General features: G+C 47.2%; 1 protein-coding gene across 1 annotated transcript in view; it reads left to right on the top strand.

The window, feature by feature from the left end:
• Nucleotides 1–23,187, top strand: part of LOC125434388 (dual specificity tyrosine-phosphorylation-regulated kinase 1B-like) — a 40,543-nt gene extending 17,356 nt beyond the window's left edge. The window contains 11 exon segments of the mRNA XM_048499696.1: nt 10,820–10,965; nt 11,497–11,616; nt 12,052–12,240; nt 12,958–13,105; nt 13,550–13,836; nt 14,068–14,214; nt 15,191–15,331; nt 18,268–18,551; nt 18,553–18,581; nt 20,187–20,293; nt 20,425–23,187. Coding sequence (XP_048355653.1) covers nt 10,820–10,965; nt 11,497–11,616; nt 12,052–12,240; nt 12,958–13,105; nt 13,550–13,836; nt 14,068–14,214; nt 15,191–15,331; nt 18,268–18,551; nt 18,553–18,581; nt 20,187–20,293; nt 20,425–20,820 — 1,994 coding nt within the window. The 3' untranslated portion in view covers nt 20,821–23,187.
• The last annotated feature ends 2,777 nt before the right edge of the window (nt 23,188–25,964 follow it).

Below are 25,964 nucleotides of genomic sequence, written 5' to 3'. Positions count from 1 at the left end.
CTGATAAGAATAAATTATGCAGATTTGTTTATTTTGTTCATTTTGTTAGCTTTCAGTGAGCTGTGTGAGTGTCTGCTTGAGCTTTTCCTAAGCTTGCTCTGCATCCTAAAGAATGTTTTGAGTTAAGCAACAGATATGGGGGTCAAACTAGATGTGAGAAGGGGGGTCTGTATTTATATAAGTGCCCATTCATGTTTAAATCAGGCAGGGGCTATTTTTTTTTTAAAAAAATTGAGTTTTGACCAAGGAGAGCTTAACCCTATAACTTGCTGCTTGATTTCTCACTGTCCACATAACTCTTTTGGTCATGTTATGCTGACCCCCTGATTTAGATGTGGACCAGGGACATGTGGATCATGTCAAACACCCCTAGTTTGGTCCTGAAATTCTTGCAGACCTGGCTGTCAGGATCCCAGACCACTAAGACAAGTTTGTAACAAGTACAGTGCTGATGTGAGGAGATCTTGATGCTTTTCTTCCACTGATGTAGACCAGCAGCTGATCCTACCAAGGGAAAGGTATGATTGGATATTCCCTGCGGAAATGGTTTTATTGTGGATTTTGTTTTTCTGGAGAGGCATTTCCATGCTCTGGGGTCTGTCCTCACTGGTAATGTGTGTGCATGTAGCTAGCTTGGATTTTCATGGTATTGTGAGGAACCTGAATTTGAATGCTAATAGCTGGCTCAATTTTGAATGGGGCTGGAGCCAGAAACTTGGGTCTGGAAGAGTACAACAACCTGAGACTAACAGCCCAATCCAGAGTGGGATGGCAGAAAGGAGTTGTGGAGGCAACGTGGCCGTACACCAGCAAAAATGCCCTCCCTGGGGCACTTACCCCAGTAGAGGGGCAAATCCGGCGAGCAGAGCAGGCATGTTCCAAAGGCGTGACTGGGGGCAGAGCCGACATTAGTCAGTTTCCACCTTGGCATTGCCTCCAACCTGGGCCAAGGGGCTTACATTATCCTTTTGAGTGGTATAAGCCCATTGAGCCCCATGGAGGGCTTTTCAGTGGTGGGGAGGTTTTGCTTTGTATTTTGCCTCCCTGTGCCTCCGAAGAACCGCCAAGAGGTCTGGATTGGGCTGTAATTGTTTTTGGAGAGCAGGTTCCATTGCAGAATAGTGTTTTTGTCATGTGAGGAGTCAGGTTTGATTTTTTTAAATTACTTTTTTAGAAGTCATTCATTGATTTAGTTTGATGTTTTCTCCACCCCACCCTCAATTTCTCAAAGGGATTCTCTGGAACTGAGAGTTACTCTTTAAGAAAAACAATTATGGAATTTAGTTCCAAATACTTCCTACCCTCTTAATCCCAAATATGTGCTTGCAGTAAATGTATGCTTCATACATATACTGACATTGCAAGCCTTCCTTGTAAAAAAAAAAATAGCAGTTACTTCTACAAAACATTTTAATTTTTTGTGTGGATTGAGCTTCCTGTGTTCTGCTAGCCTTCTGTCTCTCAGGATTTGACTGAAACAGCTTGTTCAGGGACCATTCAGATTTTCAGATATCAGCACTAATGAGTCCGTTCCACTGGGAAAGTTCAAGGAGGCAAATGACTTCCTTGAACTAAAGTTACTCAGAAAAGAACAGGTAGAAACTGGCATCTCCCAGCCCTCTCCTTCATGATTTCTCTGGCCTGCCTTTAGAAAACTTTTTGTCAGCTGTTCCTCTGATCAGTTTCCACTTGGCTGTGGCACGTAACCAGCTGTTTGCTTTGATCCAGCCAAAAGAGCATTCCACACGCCTGCTGACCTTCCATAGCCTCTGCAGTGACAGCTGTGTAGCCCGGCTTTCTGGTTTAGCTCATTGTGGCTTTCACACTTGGTGTCTCAGGAGCACAACCTGAGCGAGTTACAGGCTGGAAGTCCGGCTGCAGAGCTTTTTGCTTGGGCAAGAAGTGGGTCTTGAATGAACCAGGCTTCACCGTGCAGGACATGAGCAGACTGTGTGTGGTTGGATAGAGCAGTCTTCCCATGGTGATCCCCTCGAGCACCGAGACACTGCCTGACACAATGCTGCTGACATTGCAGACTCATTGGGCCCGACAAGAGCCTTCCTGCTTTCTGCCCTCAACTTGCTACAACAGGAAGGTGGTCACAGGTAGGAGCTTCAGCAAAAGGGTGGGTGCTGCTCAGCAATTGAGTGGGCTCTTTGTTTGAACCTTTGGGGTCATCGTAATGACACAGGAATAACCGATGAAAGGTTTGCATGTTACCCGTCTTTCAAGACAAAGGGTGGGACAAGAATTTTGGAAGACTTAACAGCAAAGAACAAGGAGGTCTCAGTGTCTTGACTAGGAAAGGGAGAAAAGTGTCTGAGATTTGAGAAGGAAGAATGTGAGTGGCGCGATAGTGGATATAAAAGGAAGCGTATATCAGAATGCGCTTGCAGTGGCAGAAAAAGACCAAGAGGTTTAGGATTTTAGGTGGTGAGATGTTTAGCAGAAGATAAAAGAGCACAACCTCTAGAATGTTACGCTTTCATCAGGGTGAGAGGAAGTCTTTTAAAATTCAGAGTTTATGTCTTGTAGGGACATGGCAGGGAGCCAAGGTCCTTAGTAATGTATACATTACATGACTTAATTCATAGAAACTTCAAAAAGTAAACCCACGGACACGCTAATGCATCATAGGAACATGCTTGTAATTTTCCACTTTGGCCAAAAAAAAATTTATCTGGTGAAGAGACACAACTTCTGGGACCCATATGTACTTTTTTGAGTTCTTTGAACCACATGGTTAAAGAACTGTGTTTAGCCTCTAAAGAACCAGCTGTGGTCTGTTGTGGATTTGAGACTTGCCTTGGTAATTGGTGGTTTTTGCAGCTTACATGAAGTGGACATGCTCTTCCAGATTTTCCCTTGTTTCATATAGTTTGTAGTATTTTTAACACACCTGGATTTCCAAAAAAATATTACTAAGAAAGGGAGTCCTTGCCAGAGAGAAATGCTAGTTGCGGGGAAAGGGTTTTGTGTTTGTTAACAAAAGATGTTGATATATACTCTGTTTTAACTACGAGTAAATGAGGAAAACACTTTGAGTTAAGCGGCAGTTCTTTGTAAGTGCAGAAGTTTTAAAAGAAAGATCTATAGGCAGGAAAAGAGATCATATTTGTTGGGCATGATGACTTCGGTGAAAAACTGGAAACTTTGCTAGAAATGTAACACTCGTCAAGCTGAGTTTGAATGTGAGAAAGTGGAATACACCCTGGGAGAATGTAAGCTCTGTTTTCTGACTCAGTTATCTTCATCTATATGCATTTATTTTGGGGCATAGGGATTCCAGGTCAGACTCCATTATGCAAAATGTGCACTTATTTGCATAATTTCCATCTTGATATTTCAAATGGCTTTCAATCAGTTTGGATTTGGGGGGCAGGGCTAAAGAACGGCCCCTTCCACACACACAGAATAATGCGTTTTCAGTTCAGTTTCACAACAGTTTGCAAGTGGATTTTGCTATTCCAAACTGCTACAAAGAGCATTGAAAGCGGTTTGAAAGAACATTATTTTGCATGTGCGGAAACGGCCAATGAAAGTTGAGAAGGGTGTGGTGAATGAGAGGCAAAAGACAAGGGGAGTTTTCGCTCGCGAACTGTGCAAAGCAACCCCCACCCCCCCGGTTCTCTCGACTTCTTATTGGATACTGTCTGCACCTTTCATGTACTTTGCTGCTCAGCAGTGAGCTTCAGACCCGATTTTAAACCATGGGTGTTGAATTCTGGAACTCGGTATTTTGCCTGACAGACTGACTGATCATGGACAGCTCTGGTTTTAGTTTGTTAAGTGACTTTGGTTGCCACCTGTTGAAAATCAGAAGGTTCTGAGGAAAGTCATAGTTCTTCACAGTACTAAGAGGCTTGTGGGATCTCCAGAGCTGGGATGAGTCTGTACTGGACTCCCCAGTCTTTCTGAATGAAGGCTTATCAGATCAGAAACCTTTATTAGGCATCAAAATAGAAAATCAACAGAGTAGAAACAAGCAAAATGAAGTGGGTGAAAAAAAATATACATATCCAGCATTCATGGAGGTAACAGGAACAGGAAAAGAAAAAAAGAAGAAGAAGAAAGAAAAAAACCCCAAGGGATTAGTTCAGAGTGTTGGTCAGAAACTTGGCCACCATTTCCAATATCTCAGGATCCTGGTTATTCAAGAGGTAGTTCAGTTTAAAATTAAGAGAATGGGGGCCCGAAGAAAAAAGTTGGGGTGAAGGCTTATCATTATATATACCCATAAGAGCAGGGGTTATCTTTAACTGTACCAATTTACAGTTGAATAGAAGGCTTTCTCTTGAATAGAAGGCTTGTTCAGCAAGCTCTTAGAGGATATGACTCCAGTAGCTTTGCCCTGAATGGCCAGAAATTTGCACTCAGCCAGTTGGTTCCTACATGGCAGAAGCACAGCATCAAAAAGCCTTCCATTGTTTGACTAGTCCTAATAAACATGCAGCCCAAGAGTGCTTGGTGCTAGAGGGTTCTGTGTTGCCAGGAATTGGATGCACTTGGACCTCAGCAGGTGTTCTTCCTGCCAAGTCAGTACTAGGTTTTGTGCCTCAGCATAGCCAAGCTAGGAATAGAAACCTTTAGTTCCCTTGGCTTGTCTTCCACTGTATCCCATTCCAACCACTATAACACGTCCCTTCAACAGCTAAGAATAGTGTGGTTGTTGCTGAGGTACCAGTAGAGATAATAAAATTGCATTTTATGACTAAAATGTGTGTTGTCTATTTCAGTCATACTAATAGTTCTAAAATGGTGGCTTTCCCTGGTGGTGAACAGGTGAAAGCTCAATGAAGAAGAAAAGTAAAGCTTGTAACTCCCAAGTTTTGGACGCTCCCAATACCTGTATTCTGAATTCTTCCTTGGTGTTGTATCAGTCTTGCATGAAAAGAGAGATGAAGATTCTCTGGAGATATACTGTCTTATCCCATGAAATGAACAGCCAGTAGGATGTAGTGCCAAGAATTTTGGAGCTGGAGGTTCAAGTCCCTGCTCAGCCAATAAAGTCTGCTTTGGGCTACCTTGGGTGAATCGCTTTCTTAAGTTTGATTTAAACTTAACAGGGTTTTTTGCTATTTGAATGGGCCTGCAGGATTCTTAGCCATAATAGCAAGCTGTGGTTTGCCACAAAATAGAAATATCTAATTTATTTGGGTGCACGCTGGGAGCACAGGGAAGGGCACAAGCCCTCCAGCTCATTCATATTGCAGCAAACCATAGGTAACCTGAACCAAATTTCCCAGGTTTTCTTGTGAGGATAAAAATGTAAACTATTTTTGGGCCTTCTTGGTATGATGGAATATTTTTGCAGGGGTGGCCAACCTATGGCACTCCAGATGTTCATGGACTTCAATTCCCAGCATGGCCAATTGGAAATTAACCCTGGGATATAAATTGAACAAAGCTACCTCTGCTTGTCCAAGTTAGGCCAGTATTACGTCTTGGCAAGAATACTTGGAAGCACAGCCCGTGGCCCTGATGAGCTTTCAGCCTTTCTGTTCTTCGTTCTACTTCTTTTTATCGTAAGCTTTATATTAACCTGGCTGCTTGGCTTCCATTTCTACAAATAAATTAGAGTCAGCTGCCTAATAAAATGGAAATTGTGATGGCAACAGTTTAGGATAATAAAGAAAGAGCCTTGAAATTTAGCAGGGGGCAAGTTTTATGAATGGAGCGTCTGCAAGCTCAATACGCCGGTAAACCACCTCTGCCTTGTCTCTTGACTTTAAAACCCTAGGAGGTAGAACTTTATGGGATCCCCATAAGCGGGTTGCGACTTGATAACTCTTCGTTATTATTTGACGCTCAATGCGGTGGTTCCAAGCAAATTAATGGACAGGCTGTTTGTTTGTATGTTACCGGGAGTTGCTGGGATAAAAATTCAACAAGTAGCATCCCATGGATAAACATACCTCACTGATACTGACTTGTAAATTTGTGATGTATGAATTTGACTAAAATTTTGGCTAAAATTAATTAGATTGGCTTATGGTGCTTGCTGCTATCTTTAAGGGCGACACTTGAACTTCCTGTTTTTGTTCTTAATTTACTGTTGCTGTCAGGCCCCAGTGAATGATGCAGGACCCTCTGAAGCTGCCACATTGCTGAAGCCAAGCAGATACGGGGCTTGATCAGTCCTTTGACTGGGAGGGCCATGCGAGGAGCAGAATTTAAATAATAAAAAGAGTTTTAAAATATTACCGCTGTTACTACTTATGATTTATATGACACTTAATTTGTAAAGTGCTTTTAATTTACAGCCTCTACTAGAGGAGAGGCTAATTCATAAAAGGTAGGATGTGTGTTGATTTCAGTGGCCCCTGTGGAGTGAATTGTTAACCCCTGTGTGCATTGTGCACAGAGATGTATCGGACTGCCTTGTGAGAATCCTGTCACTGGAGGCGGAGCCATCCAATGAGTGAGATGAATGGCTGGATTTGCCTTCCCTGTGATAGACTGTAAAACTCAGTGCTTGAGTTTGCTATTAACTTCAATAGGAGCAGCCGTTCATTTATGTGCGATGAATCCAAGGGATGTCTTCCAGGCAGGGTTTAAACATCTTCTTGCCTGAGTGTCTGGGGCAGAAGGCTCCTGCTGCTTGCAGCCTCTTCTGTGGAACTCAGCACAGCCATGGAGCATAGGGTTCTGTCTGCAAAACCTCATGCTGGATTCTGTTTCTTGAGGTTCTGCTATGGGTATTATCTGTGTAGACTTGACCCTCACAATTAGTTTCAGTTCTTTATTCACCAGCAAGACTGCATCAATATTTCTTGGGATGTTTTGCCAGGGGTCTGCAACCTGCAGCTCTCCAGATGTTCATGGACTACAAATCCCATTAGCCCCTGCCAGCATGGCCAATTGGCCATGCTGGCAGGGGCTGATGGGATTTATAGTACATGAACATCTGGAGAGCCGCAGGTTGCAGACCCCTGGTCTATGCTGTAGAGTTCATTGTTGTAAGAAATCCCAGCTTCCTAACTTATATCCTTTACAGGTAGGGTTGAAAGTTCAGGATAGTGCTTGATGAAATCTCAGAACTTTCCCTGCAATTCCCACTGGTCGAGAGTATTCTCTTCTGTGTCCTCCGTCTCTTCCCATGTTTGGCAGATAAAGTTAGGAAATGTGCATTTATTTATTAAAGGTGCTTTATTGTAAATCGATATCTTAATTTTGTTTGCACATTTACTTAAGTGAAAATCTGCTTGTGAACAGGAAATTGTGTAGCTGGAGCTCTGGTCAGCAGCTGCTTTTGCTGGTGGGACACCATGAGCAAGACAGGGCCTGGAACAACCTTATACCATAAATACTTTTCATTAATATATCTTTCTTGCCACTGGAATCAGAAATTGTGGATAACTGTTACACCTTCTCACAAAATTGAATTTGGCCCTGGAACTGCCATTGACTCACCCTCATGTTGGAGGTCAGGGGAGAAGGGTAGAAATGGACACTTACAACAATAATTTTTTTTTTGTAATATGCAGAAATGTGCTTTGTTGCATGAAGGTACTTCGGGTCAACAGGTCACAATTGCAAATTGGAAACGTGCTAGAAATCAATAACATAAGAAGGTTTTGTATGTTTGTCAGGTGAAGAGTTAGATAGGGCACGTGCTGTTTGAATGAATGATGCCACACAAGAACCCCATTACACAGCTACTGTGCAAGATTGCTGCCATACTCTTGTGCAGCTCCCATTCATTTCCATCTGACTCAACCATGAGGACAGTGTGCCCCGAATTTTGCCTGTAACGCCCAGCAGCAATTGTCAAAAGGCAACATGGGGCCTTGGGGGGAGGGGATGTTTCTTAACCCATCAGGCCAAAGGGGCAGACCTGCTGGTTTCTGCAAGTCCCCATGGCTGACAGGGACCAGTTTGAGCTGTATGTTGCCCTTACTGATTAAAATAAACATACCTAGCCTAGAAAGGCCACTTCCTCATATTCCTGATAATGTCATACACAGCTCATGAGAGTTCAGGAAGCTGTGAGCGCCCAGGTCAGCAGCAGCTCCAGATGCCATAACCCCAATTGTGCATAGTGTAGCTGCAGTGGTGCCAAGGATGTTTTCCTCCGTGGGCTGCATCTTGGGAATCCGATCTTCCTGCTCTGCTGCTGCTGCTATTGCTTTGAGAAAGGAGCGGTTGCTTGAGCAAAGAAAGAAAAAAAATCCCTGCCTTTCCAAGTTCTGCAGGCAAACAGCAATTGCCTGCTTTTGATTCTGTCATGATTCCCATGCTGCTGAGCTTCAGGCCAAAGCTATTCAGAAAGGAGTGGCATCTGGCATTGCCATCCCATGCCCAAGGCTCAGGATTGGGCCCAGAGGCACCTGCAAGTGAGGAAAAGAATGCATGAAGTAAGAAGAGATCACATGAAGCCAGAGGAGTATCTAGGCAAACTGGAGCCCAGGGACAAAACCTGAGTTGGGCATCCACCCCAGTATGCGTGGTTACCCTCCCCCACCACGACCAAGCAATGATTTTTTGCACTACCTCACCACCCCATCCCTAGCAAAACATACATGGCTCTCTCCCCACCAACTCTCCTTCCTAATTTTGTCCTTACACCAACCCTGTGAGGTAGGCTGGCCTCAGAAACAGCTCCAAGCCAGTTCAAGTGGATATTAACTTTTAACCATATAAATCTCTCACAAATCACCCCCATCAGATTTACCAAACAAATGTCAGCAGCATCATCAGTTCTGTTGCTGCTGGGCTCCTGGCTTGGCTTCCCTTCTCCTGTGCCTTCTGGCGCCTGTCTGCTGGGGAGAAGGCTTGTGAGTAATGGCAGGTGACATAACTTAAGGGAGAATAAGGCACCCTGGGTCAGAGGGAGGGGAGGCGGAGCTGCTCAGTCCTGCTCCTGGGAGCACAGTGGAATTTCTCCGCCGCCCCTGGACACTCCAGGCCACCATACAGAGGGGGCAGAGCTACAACAGGCACTGGCAGCAGTCGGCTGCCTCAATGCCTGGCTTGCTAAGGCTTGCTGAATCATCCTGTGTGGGGGGACGTTTTGGTGCCCCCACGTCACCACAATGGATGCGCCTGGGGACATGGGGTATCCCATGTCCCTAGGCAAATACGCCACTGCATGAAGCGGCCTTACACTGAATCAGATCATTTGGTATATCAAGGTCAATATTGTCTACTCGGTCTGGCAGTGATTCTTTAGGTTTGTAGGCAGAGGTCTTCCCTATGAACTGCCTGGTCCTTTTAACTGTAACTGATGGGGATTGAACATGGGAGCTTCTGCATGCCATGCAGATGCTCTGCCACTGAGATGCAGCTTTTTAAACATGAAGCATTGTGTAGAATTTTCCACCCTGACACGTCTCCCTCCCTCAGCTAATAGTCCCAAGTCTGATTGCTGAGGACACACTTCTAAAGCATGCAGCAGCTTATGCAGGGATTTCTGTGCAGGTTGGGAAATGCACAGGAGGTATTTCTTTTTCTGCTTGTAGCCTTTCTCCCAATCGGCACCATTTCTTCAACCCCTTTCAATGCAACACCATCACCAAGTCCTCCACTGAGCCCTTTACTGTCTTGTCCCAGTCAGAATTGATCATTTGGTTACGTCCCTATGCATTGGGAAACAAGTGCTGATTCCCTTATTTTGTTACATTTGTAGTATTTCTTTTAGATGTTTGTTTCTTGGGGGGGAGGAAGAAGAGACCCGCAGCTGGGAAGACTTGAGGCAAGGTCAGGATCAGTGCCAATACCAACTCCCCACTCAGCTTTGAGGCTGTCCCATCTCCTCATCCGCATTCAAAAAGAGACCTTGCGTGTAGCAGTAAGGTGTGGCTGGATAATAACATTCCTGCTGTCTGATCTGGCTTCACGTCTCACAAGTCCAGTCCCCTCTTGGCATTCCGTGGCACACAGGTGTGTGTGCCTCAGCCAGCTTTCCCACTCATTGCCACCTTCTACTACCTGGTACTCTTTAATCAAGACTTCCCCCTGCTCTTGTTCTCTTCTTACTACACAACTTTCCCTCTAGCATCCCAAATATATTAGTGATAAAGGTGCACGGGCAACATATGCATTGCTGCATTTGAAAGAAAAGAGGGAATTGTCCTTAGACATCAAAATGCATAGAAGTTGAAGGCTGTCCTTCAGAGAGGGTATGATCTAGCTAACCACTGGAAATCTTCCAGTCTTTCTTGCCCTCTCCTTACTGTTCCTTGACCTCAATGCTTATCCATTTCTGGCTCTTCCTGCTCACTCAATGAAAGCTGTTGTTCAGTATGTCCTCCTGGAACTGGGACAGTAATTAGGGGGCCGGCATTTGCTTCCTAACTCTGTTAGCCCCGACACAAACCGTGAGCAGGCTTTCAATGATGACCACCCATTTTACATAGTTTTTTAAAAATAATAATGGTTGAGGTAGACATACGGAACTGGGAGATGCTATCGTTTGTTTGTTTGATCGGTTGATTTTTTTTGTCCCACCGTTTCCCACTCAGGGCGGCGTGATGAGGGTGCACGCTACTTTAACTCTGCCTCATGAAATGCAGTGTTACAAAAGCAAATTTGGTTACTTAACTTGGGCTGATGCGATGCTTTTTTTATCACTGGGGTGAAGTTGTCTGCCATGGGTTTGTTTCAGAAAACTGGATCCTTACTCTTTGACACCCTTAAAAGCCTGAGTTCCTGGTCCTACCCTTGCCCTCTACTGTAAATCAAAAGCCCTGACTCTTTCTCAAATCGGAATGTGTTTTGTGGTCAGATGAGCGAGCTATTTCTGGGAAGGCGAACATGTGTTTTAGGCTTGGTGACAAGAAACATAACTGGAATCTTCTTTTTTTGCATTGTCCTCTAGGTGGCAGCAGCAACCCACAATGCCAGCTGCCGCCCTGCAGCCAGGTTGCCTCTCTGGGCCGCTCTCTTCCTACTGAGACAATCATGTCGAGCCAGCACAGCCATGCACCCTTCTCCAGCATCCAGCCCATGGCTGAGCATCAGCAGGTAATGATAACTGTTAGGGTCCCAGTCTGTCTTCTGTGGGGCTGCTCCCCCATTTGCAACACATTCTTATTCAGCACAGCAGGGGATGCATGCTTTTCAGCTCACACCATAGACGCATCCACTTTTTCACTCAAGGCTCTGAATTCAGTCTGCAGCTAAGGCTTGTAGAAGGAGACTGCACTGAGACAGAGGTATCACCAAAGACAGAATGACAAGAGCTGCTTTACCCAAAGCAGCCAAAGGCCCCTGGGGAGGTACCTGGACCTTTGCTACTGCAGGTGGTGCGGGGGGAAGGGTTAGAAGTTAAGCTGCATCTGCTAAGTTCAGAGGATGATAATCTCGGCTTTCCCAGCTTTCTCTCCTGCTGAGGTTTTGTTCCTGGCTAGGGGAAGTGTCCTGGAAGAAAGCAAGGTTTCAGGACTACAACCCAAGATGCCTGAATGGCTTGCCTGCTTAGGAGTTGTTGGTCCAGTGGCTGTTTAGGCGGAGAATCCAAGTCCCTCATTCCTGTTTTTTCCTGGTCTCACATAGATCATGCCGGACCTGGCCATCCTGCAGAGAAGGATCCCGCTCACTTTTCGGGACTCTGCTACAGCGCCACTGCGCAAGCTGTCTGTGGATCTTATCAAAACATACAAACATATCAATGAGGTAAGTGACCCCTTATCCTTAGAAGCAGCCTCTGACTATTATGTGACAGCAGTGGGAGTTGGGGATGCTCTTAGTGTCTCAGAATATTTTATTCTCTTCAAGATGCATTGCCAGTAGTGCCCTCTTCTAATTAATTAGTTTATTTCATTGATATCCAGACTTTTTCTGTGGAAATTATGACACAGTATACCTTGGGTTCCCAGGCAACTTCCCATCCAGGCTTAGTTTGGACATGCCGTGCATGGTTTGTTCTCAGACTGTGGCCTCAAACCATTCCTCACCTCCTTTGCCCTGCTCCTTCTTGAAGGTGGAATGAGTGGGGGAGTTGCTAGGGGGACTGGCTGTTGTGCAGAGTATGTGGAGAGGTGTAATTCCCTGTCTTTTAGAAAGAGGTTCTTTTTCTATGGAGCCTTGATCCTGCCTCTCATTGTCCAGGTCTATTATGCCAAGAAGAAGCGTCGAGCCCTGCAGGTCGCACCCGAGGACACCAGTACCAAAAAGGAACGGAAAGTGCACAACGAGGGCTACGATGACGACAACTATGATTACATCGTCCGCAACGGCGAGCGCTGGCTGGAGCGCTACGAAATTGATTCACTCATTGGCAAGGGATCCTTTGGGCAGGTTAGAGACGGGGGGAGAGGACGTCTTTTTTCTGGTACTGCATGATAATAATAATAAGAGTTGGATTTATATCCTCCCCTTTCTCTCCTGTAGGAGACTCAAAGGGGCTTACAATCTCCTTGCCCTTCCCCCCCTTACAACAAACACCCTGTGAGTTGGGTGGGGCTGAGAGAGCTCAGAAGAACTGTGACTAGCCCAAGGTCACCCAGCTGGCATGTGTTGGAGTGCACAGGCTAATCTGAATTCCCCAGATAAGCCTCCACAGCTCAAGTGGCATAGCAGGGAATCAAACCCAGTTCCTCCAGATTAGAATGCACCTACTCTTAACCACTATGCCACTGCTGCTCCTAAGTCATAACACAGGTTCTTGTAAATATTGACCAGAACCCGAAGGTTTTTTCCAGCAAATACTTCTTTGACTATACCAGTGTTTGGACCCTGTCGTCACAATAATATTGCTGCTGACAACCTACTTTGTTAAAGTGTTTCTTTTCTGCTTTTTTACTTTTAACACAAACATAGGCATGGCTTTACCAAGGTTACAGTGTCTGTCTCATCACGAGCAATGTCTCTTTCTGCAAGATCTGCAGAAGTGTGTGTGCACATATATATCTGCCCTGATCTAGTGATTCCTGTGATTATGTCTGCAGAAAACTACATGCTGGTACTGCTGGATGAGAAGATGATTTTGACATGGCTGTTTTCCCTCTTTGCTAGGTGGTGAAGGCCTATGACCAGCAGGCTCAGGAGTGGGTGGCCATTAAGATAATCAAGAACAAGAAGGCATTTCTGAGCCAGGCTCAGATTGAGTTGCGGTTATTAGAGCTCATGAACCAGCACGACACTGAGATGAAATACTATATTGGTGAGAGGCTATTGGGGGCCAGGGGAGTGTGTGTGCTACAGGGAGGGCGCTGTGCTTTTTCATCTTATGTATGAATGAGTTGGGGAAAACCACACTGTGAGATGAACATTAATGAGGGTCTCGAAGGTACCTGCCGAACGGGTGAAAGTTGTGGAAGCCTGCGTGAGATGCTGGTTACAGCATGAGTTGGGAGGTGAGAGTTTGCTGGCTAAAATACCCCAGGGAGAGAATTGGTGATAGTTTGGCATGCGTGTACACGGTGGAGTTAGTGACATGTATTTTTCATATTTGTAAGTCCCAAGGACTATAGGAAGCAGAGCGATTGGATGCTCAGCGATTCAAGAATGTTAGAGAGAGTCACGGGTGTTTTCAAAATGTGACTGTGGAGTTTTGGCATTAGTGGTGCTACTGGAACACTTTCCCTCTCTTTATCCCACTCCACAGTGCACTTGAAGCGGCATTTCATGTTCCGGAGCCACCTGTGCCTGGTGTTTGAATTGTTGTCCTATAACCTCTATGACCTGCTCCGAAACACCAACTTCCGCGGCGTGTCTCTCAACCTCACACGCAAGTTTGCCCAGCAGCTGTGCACCGCGCTGCTTTTCCTGGCGACTCCCGAGCTCAGCATCATCCACTGTGACCTTAAGCCTGAGAACATCCTGCTCTGCAACCCCAAGCGCAGCGCCATCAAGATTGTGGACTTCGGCAGCTCCTGCCAGCTTGGCCAGCGGGTGAGTGACTCTGAAAACCTGACCTTCCTAGCCGTTGGGGACATCTTTGGCCTTGTCTGTCAACGTCGGCAAGCTTCCTCATTCTTAGGGTATCTCAACTTGAACTTGGCCCGGTGGACAGCACTCATCCCATCCGGCGTTCAAAACAAGAGGGTGTGGGAGAAAGAGAGCTATGAGCATCTGGCCCTTCAGCGGAACCATTCATGGTATCTTTCCTTTTTGTCCCCACAGATCTACCAGTACATCCAGAGCCGATTTTACCGCTCACCTGAAGTGCTACTGGGCATGCCTTATGATCTGGCAATTGACATGTGGTCCTTAGGCTGCATCCTTGTGGAGATGCACACAGGAGAGCCGCTCTTCAGTGGTGCCAATGAGGTAAGTAGGCCTTTCTTTGGGAGAAGGGCCTGTAATTGGCCCAAGGTCACCCAGCACACTTCGTCATGTGTAGGAGTGGAGGAAACAAACCTGGCTCACCAGATTGGAGTCCACTGCTCATGTGGAGAACGCGGAATCAAACCCAGTTCTCCAGATAAGAGGTTGCCACTCTTAACCACTACACCATGCTGGCTCCCACTACATATGGTGGTCCATGGTGCGCTCCAGACAGTACTGACCTTGAGGGACCAAGGGAATCAGGATAGGGTGGCTTCACGTATTCATTTATAGGTGAAAAATTCCCAGTCGAGAAAAAGGGCAGTGTTACTTCCACTGATCACTTGTTGGGTGAAAAAAAGAGAATACTTGAGAGAAGAGTTTGGCCCTCTGGAGAGTTTGTTCCTGAAGGCACACTTCAGTAATCACAAGTCTGGACTCATTTTGTCTAGCATGAAATCGGCCATGCTGGCAGGGGCTAGTGGGATTTGTAGTCCATGAACATCTGGAGAGCCGCAGGTTGCAGACCCCTGGCCTAGACAAATTAGGGCAGTGGTGGCAAACCTATGGCACTCCAGATGTTCATGGACTACAATTCCCATCAGCCCATTGAGAGAGTGCAGTGACAAACCTTTCATGTTTCAGCTAGAACAGTGAACGACCCTTTCCCGGGGGTCACCTAAGACGCTCTGCATCAGTGTTCTCCATCTGTAAAATGGATAAATGTTAGGGTTGGGGGTCACCACAACATGAGGAACTGTCTTAAAGGGCCGCGGCATTAGGAAGGTTGAGAACCACTGGGCTAGAACAGCAGGGCAGGTGGAAGTATCTGTGATTCAGAGCAATGGAAGGGTGTATTGAAAGATTTTGGGAGGCCAGCATAGGAATAGAGGGGCTGGTGAAGGGAGGCGAGGAGAAGATCTGAGGGGAATGGAAGGTGTCTGCCTGGTGCTCCTCTTCTCTTGCTTTCTCCTTGCAGGCGGACCAGATGAGCCGGATAGTGGAGGTGCTGGGGCTGCCGCCCCCTCACATGTTGGAGCAGGCTCCGAAGGCTCGCAAATACTTTGAAAAGCTGCCTGAGGGGGGCTGGGTCCTCCGGCGGGGCAAAGATGGCAGGAAGGTAATTCTTAACGGCTTTTTCTGCTTTCCACCCACTTAAGAACATAAGAACAAGCCAGCTGGATCAGACCAGAGTCCATCTAGTCCAGCTCTCTGCTACTCACAGTGGCCCACCAGGTGCCTTTGGGATCTCTCATGCAGGATGTGAAAGCAATGGATGTGAAAGCAATGGCCTTCTGCTGCTGCTCCTGAGCACCTGGTTTGCTAAGGCATTTGCAATCTCAGATCAAGGAGGATCCAAATTGGTAGCCATAGATCGACTTCTCCTCCATAAATCTGTCCAAGCCCTTTTTAAAGCTATCCAGGTTAGTGGCCATCACCACCTCCTGTGGCAGCATATTCCAAACACCAATCACACGTTGCGTGAAAAAATGTTTCCTTTTATTAGTCCTAATTCTTCCCCCCACCATTTTCAATGTATGCCCCCTGGTTCTAGTATCCTGAGAAAGAGAGAAAAAATTCTCTCTGTCAACATTTTCTACCCCATGCATAATTTTATAGACTTTCCCGCTCAGGCCATCCATACCCATTTCAAAGAGCCAAAAGCAAAGGAAGAGGGGAGCAATCTGAGCTGGTGGAGAGGCTTACTTGTGAACAGCCACAGACTGTGCCCTGAAATCTGAGCAAATAAATGCAGATGGATACAGGAAAATGGGTACAGGAACGAGGTTGGCTCCAGAGACAAGCAGTGAAGAGGTGTGTTTTTGACAAGCATCTAATTTTTAATAGCAGAGATCTCTCTAGGAAGAAGGAAAAGGATCTCAACAGCTGTTTTTCTTACGGCTGTCTGTCTGGTTGAGGCTGTTCTTGCTGATGCCTGTGACCAAGGGCAGATTCCTCTTCCTCCCTCTCCACCCTGCAATCCCACCACCATTATGCACGTCAAGGGATGGTTTTTCAGCTCAGGCTAGTGAGAAGCATTTGTTCATACCACACAAGGCCATCTGTGGTGGTACGTGTCATTTTTCTGTGAACACCCTCAGTTTTGGAAGCCAATCCTTGCTGATTTGTTCCTCCTGATGGGGTCAGGGTGCTACAGCTGAAAATGGGCAAAATAGGAGGCAACAAAGGTAGGAGCAACAGGCTGTTTGCTGTGGTAGTTCTCTCAGTGCTCCTCATTAGTTAGCATTCTCTCACATGCACTTTCTTTTGGATTGTCTACAGTTCTGTCTGCTCTCTGTCTGCTTGGCCTTATCCCATGTGGTCTTGTGGCCAGCAGGAGCCAAAGGGGAGCCTGGCCAATTCTTGTTCTTCTCACACTCTTTTCAGTTGCAGCAGTGGCCTGCTTCCCTTCATAGAAGGATTCTTCCTCGGTGTGCTTTAATGGTTAGAATGTTGGATTAGGACAGGGATCTGCAACCTGCAGATCTGCAGATGTTCACGGACTACAATTCCCATCAGCCCCTGCCAGCATGGCCAATTAGCCATGCTGGCAGGGGCTGATGGGATTTGTAGTCCATGAATATCTGCAGAGCCGCAGGTTGCAGACCCCTGGGCTAGGATCTGTGAGTATAACATTTCCACCTTAAGAACATAAGAAAGAGCCTGCTGGATCAGACCAGAGTCCATCTAGTCCAGCTCTCTGCTACTCACAGTGGCCCACCAGATGCCTTTGGGAGCTCACATGCAGGTTGTGAAAGCAATGGCCTTCTGCTGCTGCTGCTCTTGAGCACCTGGTCTGCTAAGGCATTTGCAGTCTCAGATCAAGGAGGATCAAGATTGGTATCTAACAGGCCGCCCTCACTCCTGGCTTGGGCAAACAGCCCATGAGCAAAGTGAAGCTCATCCCTGCTCAGAAGCTGGTCGGGGGTTATTTTGGTTGAGGGAAACCTAGTTCGCACAACAGAGATCCTTCACTGTTCCCCAACCCCTTCTTCAAGCACTTTGAGATCTTTTCCTTTAATAGCCACTATCACAGCCTGTCATTTGCCAGGAGGAGCGTCAAACTGGGGCTTCTTTGGTAACATTAGCCACAGTGAGGCACGCAGGTAGCAAGGATAGCAATTTCTTATCTCTTAAATAAATACCAGCTTTATTCTACTGGCATAGTTCTAGCAAGAATACATGCTATGGAACTACGGTGCTGATAGAAGAAATGAAACCGAGAAAGATTGCTAACCTGACTTGGAACTTAGAATATCTGATCATCTCCCCTCCCTGTTGGGAGATGCCAGTGGGTGTATGCGTACAAAGGACAGTGTCCTTTCCGTGGTCACACTCATCCCTTCACAGAGAGGAGGAACAGCTCGATTTCCGTTCTATTCCCCATGTGCATGAAAAGGTCTTAACCAGTCGGGTTCTGACAACAACAGCCCGCCAGAACCTACTCAGCCAGTAATGAGGTGAGACAAGCCCTTTCTGTCTGAACTACCAGTATAGGTGCGTCGTTCGAGCGTGAAACAGGCTGTACAATCTCAAGAATGCACCAACACAGACAAAGAGCTATGTCTGACTTGTTTTGTCTTGTGTCAATGTCATAGAACCCAAGATTAACAAATTCCTAGATCACTTCCTCTTTAAACTTCCTAGTGAAAGTTACATTGGCGGCTATCCTTGGCCACTCTCCAAAGGTAATATCTCTTGCATCAAACTCTTGGAAGCAATGGGTGTGTGTAGCAGGCAGAGCCAGGGCTGTTTCAGCATTGTGACACTTTTTGCATTTTGTTGTTTATTCTTTGCGTTTCATGCCAATGGAGTTTAACACCTTCCTTAGAACAGACAGCGACTTGTTCACGTTGCATATAAGTGTATTTTTCCCCTGCTTCCAAATATAGAACTGAGAGATTTATTGTACGTTGCTTCGCCTTTGGGCACAGCTGATCATGTTGCCAAACATACTGAGTATTGTAGTGCCAGTACAAGGTGCTCACCCGCCCTTTCTGCTCCTTGCCTTGAGCTCTCACCCAGCTAATTCTGCTGCTCTTTGATGCCTTTCAGGATTATAAGGTTCCAGGAACCCGACGGTTGCATGAAGTTCTGGGGGTAGAGAGTGGGGGCCCAGGTGGGCGCCGTGCAGGAGAGCAGGGTCATTCACCTTCCGACTACCTGAAGTTCAAGGACTTGGTGCTGCGCATGCTGGACTATGAACCGCGTAGCCGCATCACCCCCTTCTACGCCCTGCAGCACAACTTCTTCAAGAAAACAGTCAATTCCAGGGCAATTCAACATCGAAGGCCAGCACCTCGGCCTAGCTCAAGTAACGGAGTACTGTGCCAATTAGACCAGCACCACCAGCTCAGTGTCCAGCTCTGGTAAGCATCTCATTCCATTTTTTAAAGTTTTTTTTTCTTTTACAACTAGCTGGCTTTAAAAAGAAAAAAAAATACAGGGGTCTCTAACATATGGTAATACAATTTTGTTTTTATAGTTGTTTTTATTGAAATCACTTCAGTGCAGGGGTCTCCAACTGATGGCCCTTCAGATGTTCATGGACCGCCGCCCTGAGCCCTTCGGGGGAGGGCGGTTTATAAATACAATCAATCAATCAATCAATCAATCAATCAATTCCCATCAACCCCTGCCAGGATGACCAGTTGGCAGAACTTATGGGTATTATAGTCCATGAGCATCTGGAGGGCCATTGGTTGGAAACCCCTACATTAAAACATTTTTAATAAAAACAGCAAGTATGAAAACAGAATTGCATTACCATTTTTAACACCACAGCCTAGCCCCGTGGTGGCGAACCTTTGGCACTCCAGATGTTATGGACTACAATTCCCATCAGCCCCTGCCAATTGGCTGTTCTGGCAGGGGCTGATGGGAATTGTAGTCCATAACATCTGGAGTGCCAAAGGTTCGCCACCACTGGCCTAGCCCAACGCAAAGGGCCAAGCCCCAGAACCACTGAAAAGGGGCACCATCTGTCAAATCCTGGGGGAACCATGCCAAAAGAGCACAGGCGGCCTTACACAGTTGTGGAATCATGAATACACCAAGAAACATGATTTTGAAGCATCCTCAGGGAGCAAGCCATCACAGAAAGAACACCGTGGGGCTTGTCAAGGTCAAAGCAAACCTTTGGCACAAGGAATAAATCTCAGCAGTTAGCATTTGAGTTAACAGATCTAATGAGGAAGTCTGAGGAAGTAAGCATTTCTACCATCTGCACCATTCATAGCCATCTTTATTATGTGTCCAGTGCTCCCATTTTCTTATTTAAAACATATTAAGGCCCCTTTCCACCTGGTCCCCAATGCTACAAACAATACAAAACGATTAAGAACACACACACAATTAAGAAAGAATACACAAACAAATAAACCTATGAATAAGAGGAAGGATCAGTGAGGGAATGATAACCACAAGAAAGAAGTCTTCACCCACTGATGGATAGAAAGGGGCAGACTAACTTTCCTGGGGGTGGAATTCCATCATTTTGGTTCCACGTCCAAGAAGGCCGTTCTCTGGGGTGCCAGCCACCTAGCTTCAGATAGCAGGAGCACCTGAATAAGGTCTTTGATTATGATCATAATGATTGGATAGGGTTCATGTGAGAATAGGTGTGCAGGTTTGAAAATAGGGCTGTTGTGGATGTGTGTTGAGATCTACTTTGCCTAGTCCCTAGACCCATTCTATTGAGTTAGACCAGCAACAGTTCTCAAGGCCTTTTTCCAGCCTTGTTACCTGTGATTGTTACCTGTAGAGACCAGACCTTGAATCAGCAATGCTTTGCATGCCATGAAATGCACACTAGTGTCGAGTTTATAGCTCTTTACCTCCCTCTTCCCCTCTCTCCACCTGGTTTAGGGGTCTGGGCCCTGAGCCATTCCCAACATATCCAGCTGTGGAACCACCACCCCTTGTATCCGTTTGGCCCCTGTTCCCCTGCTCTGATCCTCTTTCTCTCCTGACAGGCGGTTCCAGTGGCTCTTCCAATGACAACCGTGGTTACCGTTACAGCAATCGTTATTATGGCAGCATGGGCACTGTGCATGCAGACTGCGAGATGCAGAGTCCCCAAGTAGGTTGTGGGCCGGGGTCTGACCCTTGGCTTTCCATTCCCTTTCTGGCAACATCGCTCATGCTCCCATTTCTCCCCCTTCTGTACATGTCCCTTTTGCCACCATCTGCATTTCTTTGTTGTTGTTGCAGGTCCCTTCTCAGCAGCAGATGCGTCTCTGGGCCAGCGGCGACAACGAGAGTATTCCTCACATCTTACCTCACAAACCCACACCCAGCCAGGCCATGCCATGTTTCCCTCCGACCGGGCACCCCTCGTACCAGCGCCCTCCACTCCCGCTGTCTCCCCCGCTCCCCGAGGCCATGGAGGTGTCCCTGGGCCCTCGCCACCTGGACTGCAACCCCACCGGCCTGGGCTCCTCATCCTTGCACTTGGGCACCTCGGCCTTCCGGACTAGGACTGCTGGCGGCTCACGCCCTGAGGGACTTGGCCTCAACTACCCTCTCCGCGGGCGCGGGCACCGAGAAACGGATGAGACTGCACTGATGGGTGTCTGCGTGCCCCAGGGCACGGCTGCCAGCTCCTGATGATGGACTGGCCCGGCAGGCTAGGAGCCAGTGCCCGGCGAGAGCACTCCCTTGTTGCACCAGAGCCTGGACGGGCCAGGACTGACTGTGTAGGGCAGGGAACCAGTTGGCCACAGAGCGCTTCTCCACACAGGAGAGTTCAAATGGGCCAGGACTTTTAACGGTGGGACGGGGTCAGGTTGCCTGGCTCGTGTGGCCAGCCTAGAGACCAGGTCCTGTTTGCTACCCGGGACCCCCCTGCTGCAAGTGGTAAGCATTGTGTTGGGGGAGGGGAGGGGGGAAAACAGTACGGGGGGAAAGCATGTGGAGCCAGCATCCTCCCACCCTCACAGCCCGGATGCCACTTCCCCTCTTTCTGGTCAGTTCTTTCTCTGACTCGTGTGGTTCCTCCTGGCCACTGCCACAAGCCTCCCCCCACCCCACCTCCCTCGAATCACTCAGCGGCAGATGGGCCTGACAGCCATTCCCTTCCCTGGTGCGAGAGATTTCAACACTCCTGTGTGCTTGGACGGACAGACAGACAGACTCCTGTGCACTACCTGGACTTGATAGGCTTGGCGGCCTGTGTTGGTCCCATGGGAATTGCTGCTAAAAAAAACTCCCCCCTCCCCTCCCCCCGCTTGGAAATAAAGGGTTGCCCCAACCAACGATTGAATGTTTATGCTGACTCATGTGCAGCCCTCTTGGACCTGCCTCTTGCTGTGTGTACATGAGGGGGGAACAGTGCCTAGGTCCGTGCTCCGGCACAGTCGAGCTGTTTTAACCGCACGCGCTGCCTTTTCCCGAGCGAGGCGGCAAAGCGGGGGACCTGACCCGAGCCTGGACCGCGGCTGTGAACTTTTAAACTCTGCCTTACTTGAGCGCATGCATCTTTGCACGGGATTCTGTCTGAGCTCAGGCTGTTTTCCTTAAGATTCTGCTCTCTTGAGTAGGAAAAAGTGTGAAAACTGTGCAGAGGATGTGGGGAAGTGACCCAGCCGTCCCTCTTTTTCTTCTCGTGTGAGGTTGGCCCCCTTCGCCCACTCGACTTGCCCCCACCGCCATAACCGATTTTTCACGTGAATATCAAAGTATCCAATTTGTACCGAACAGGCGAGGAACCGAAACACAAGAGAGCAAGACTGGGAGCCTCCTGCCGAACAGGTCTCCTCGTTCCACCTGCCGCTTAACGTTACTCGCTAGCTTACGTGGTGCCGCCTTTCCGTACAGCTTGGCATGAGGGGCGTTATCAGGCCAGGCTTTATTAATGCGCTTTCATTAGTAGTGTGGCATGCCCATATTCTTTTTCCTGTCGAGCAGGGCGGGTAAGCTCTTCCTTTCAGAAGGGTTTGAAGCACCCCGGGCGGCTCTACGTTGTCACACACACACACAAAAAAGGCGAGTTGCCGATTTGCGCCGAGGCCTAAGGTCACCCGGGCGTCAGTGCGTGGTGGAACTGTTAAATGCGGTCAGGACAAGGGCGATGGTAAACCCTTTTGCTCTGGAACAGATTGGCCACCAGGACTAGAACGAACTGTGAGTGCTGTCCATTGTTCTCTAGAGGTAGGGCATTTGGCCCCAGGCCCAGTTGCTGATGGGGGAGAGGACATCTGGGTGCAAGTGGCTGGGTCGCAGCTAGCTTACTCTCCAAGGATTTGTGTCTTGTATGCGATCTGTCGAGTGCACGATGTATATGCATACTTAGTCCTACTATGTCTGCACTACAAGTAGCAGGGAATAATTTGATGCAGGGTGTCGGATTCAGCGTCCTGAAAACCATGTTTTGATAAAGAATAAGAATGGCTATAAGGACAGGCTGGGGTAGTGCAGGAAGTGTCTAACTCAGAGGGGTTTCCATTGGCCAGAGAGTGGGGTTTCAGATCCCTGGGGCTCTCCTTTCTGCTCACCCCGATAACAGTAATTCAGAACTGGGCTCGTAACCTGCATATTGTGAACAGCCTTTCCGGGTGCAGATTTTGTTGCCCTTAACTGTACAGTAGACACAGTCTTATATGTGCCACCAATGGAGGGGGGTGAAGGACAGCATAGGGATGATGGAATGGCACTGGTGCCCAGGTAGGAAGTGTAGGTCGGAGAGTCAGCAGTGGCTGTAAATGGGCCTTTTAAAAAAAATATATGGGAAAACTTTGTTTCAGATACGATGTTCATTAGGCACTGGGCAAGGGAGCACCTGATGTCCATTAAGCACCACCCACGTTGTAAGCGCCGTAGTTTCTGGAAGCTGGCCAACCTTGGGTTCTGAATGGAATTAAGTTTGTGACGGTTTGAGCCAAAACCAAGGTCTCGCAAGGAATTGCTTAACTCGGGAATGTATTCCATTAGTTCTCTCTACCCATTTAAATTATAAATGCTGAGAAGCGATGGTCATTGGGATTCTTGTGTTCTTGCTTTCCCTTCTTTTTGTCTCTTTCTTGGGCCAGCCCCTCCTGCGCCCCCCACCCCTCTGCCCTTTTCCGTGGCTCAGTTTGCCACGCATCATCCCCTCCGTCTCCTTCAGAAGCGAGTCTGTGCAGTCTGCTTGACGACCAATAGCTTTATTTCACCTGTGACTTGTCTCCTGTGTAAAGTAATTGCCTGGACTGGTAAGAGCAGCTCAACTGTGGCGGCGGCTTTTAACCTGCTCGGATTAGTAGTTGCTGTTATCATGGAATAGCCATAACTGAATTTCCATTGTAAACTGTTGGTAGTTCTGTCTGTATTTTTAAAAAGATACTTGATAGAGACTTAGCAGCTCCTGTGAAATCTTGTGGCCAAGACTGGGTGTAGTTTGATTACGCACAAGCACGGAGGGAAGGAAGAAAACCCCACAAATCCATTATTAGGTGTATTGTCTCTCGTCCTCCGAATCCCTGCTTTCATCACCCTCCTATGCAAAGTTTTAGGTCTTTGGGGTACGAAGACAGGCTGGGAAGCATCGTGTTCTAGTCTTGTTCGACGTGACTCGGAATAATGGGCAGGTATGATGGAGTTGGAACCAATTTGGCCCATTGCTCCTAAGGGGAGGTAGTCAGGTCTTGCATTGGAGTCAAAAGTCATAGCTGGAGAGCCATCAACAAAGGAACAATAGAAATGGGATCCTTCAGGCCAAAGTGACAAGGTAGAAATCTTTGTAAGTTATTCTGATGGGAAAGGGGTACCACACACAAGAATCCATCAGTAGGGTTACACACTAGAAATTTAATTGTGGCAACCAACAAGGAATGCCTCTTTTACTGTGTGTGTATGTGTGTCTAAAATGCTGTTGAGCCGCAGCTGACTTATGGCCACCCAGTAGGGTCTTCAAGGCAAGAGATTACCAGACTTGGTTTGCCATTGCCTTCCTCCGCATAGCGTCCCTGGTGTGCCTTGGTGGTCTCCCATCCAAGTACTAGCCGGGGCTTAGATCTGCTGAGATCAGGCTAGCCTGGGACATACAGTTGAGGACACTTTTTTAAAGCCAGGTGGCAATACAGCAGCACAGACTGTGCCTCTTCTAAAATGGCAGCACAGTTGCATCTTGTACTGGGACACACATTCTCACCCTTTTTCTGAAAAGCTAAGATCAACAGCTGTGTTGGCTACCAAAACATCTCAAACTGTGCCCCTGCCTCCCCTCCCTGCTCCAGGAGCCAAAGAAATTGTGCAAAATAAGCTGCACCGAAATGCCTTAATTTATTCAAGTCACAACACAAGGGTTTCTTTTTCTTTTTTAAAAAGTACCAAACCTCCTTCAAGAGGATTAACTGCACTCAACTAACCTCCCACTACAACTTTATAAATGTTACTCTTTTGAGTAGGTTGTGTTCCTGTTATGCCACGACAGAGAGAAGCAAGAAGGTATAGGCCAAAGTTGCCATTCTAAGTATTTGAAGTTGAATACAAATGCAAGAACTATTTAATCTGCAACTGCACAGTTGTCTTTATGGATGAAGGTGATGGGGAAGAGGCCTCATTAATTAGGTAACTGCAGGTATAGGGACAGATCCATATTTCATCTATTTAAAGTGCTTTATGTGCAAATTTTATGGCACTGAGTAAGTTGGAACACATACAAAGTTTGTACCACATAGTGCAGAAGAAACAGCTAGAAAATCTCCCCTTCCCCACCCCCAAGATTTGTACCCTTCCCTAAACTCATCAAGCTTTCCTCTTACCCTCATGAATGGAAATTCACAGCCAAAACTGACATTTCCTTACGGCACTCTTCCCTTACATTGGGTAGGGGTGGGAGTCTGTATTTAGTCCTGAGATTGCTCCTCTATTTAATGGAAATCGCTCAACTTTGAAAACAAGGAAGGGGAATTGGATTTGAACTGGAAGACGGTGCCAGTGAACTGTTATATTGCAGAAGAAATTTTCCTGCTTCTGAAGACTCCAGGGAGGCTGCAGGGGTTTAAAATGCCGTGGAAGACTGGCGGCTGGAGGACAATTCAAGGCAACATAGTTTACTCATCTAGTTTCTGAGACCGATGGGAAAACAACGAATCACTCTGATAGCTTAATCATATTTTAAAACACACTTTAGAACAGTGGTGTCCAACTCTGGTCCTGCAGATATTCATGGGCTTTATGCTGGCAGGGGCTGATGGGAACTGTAGTCCATGAACATCTGGAGGAACAGAGCTAGACACCCCTGCTTTAGAAATAGGTTGTCTCTTTCCACTTCCAGCTGTTCCACAGCTGCTTGATCATTATTGCTCATGACAAATCCCAAACTGTTGAGAATGTTGGATTCTCAGACTGATCAACAGATAGAAGAATCCTCTTACGCTGCAGGATGGAGCAGCAGTTGAGCACTGCTTTGTACGGAGCCAGAATGCGAATCCTTCAGCATCCGAACAATAGCCACTCTCCAATGTGCAGCAGTTTGGCATGTTTTCAACTTGAGCTGCTGGGGAGTTGACCCCATGCCCTTCTGCATTCAAAGCCAGTGCTCTACCACGGAGTCCACAGCCCTTCCGCAGACCTGCTGACCCAAAGAAGAAGTCGGCCGCCCAGAGTTCTTCCTACTGTACTGATACGGAGAGGGAAAGATACATCAGCCAAACAGCGAGGACCTCACAACATTACATGCTTTGGGGTTTTTAGTACCGTCTCCAAGGCAGCATCAGCAGTTTGCACCTCGTGCCCAGATTTTGTCCAGTACAACAACCAACAGAACTGTC

Source organism: Sphaerodactylus townsendi, linkage group LG06 (assembly GCF_021028975.2).
Source record: "Sphaerodactylus townsendi isolate TG3544 linkage group LG06, MPM_Stown_v2.3, whole genome shotgun sequence".
NCBI lineage: Eukaryota > Metazoa > Chordata > Lepidosauria > Squamata > Sphaerodactylidae > Sphaerodactylus > Sphaerodactylus townsendi.
This window is presented reverse-complemented; position numbering and strand designations above follow the sequence as displayed.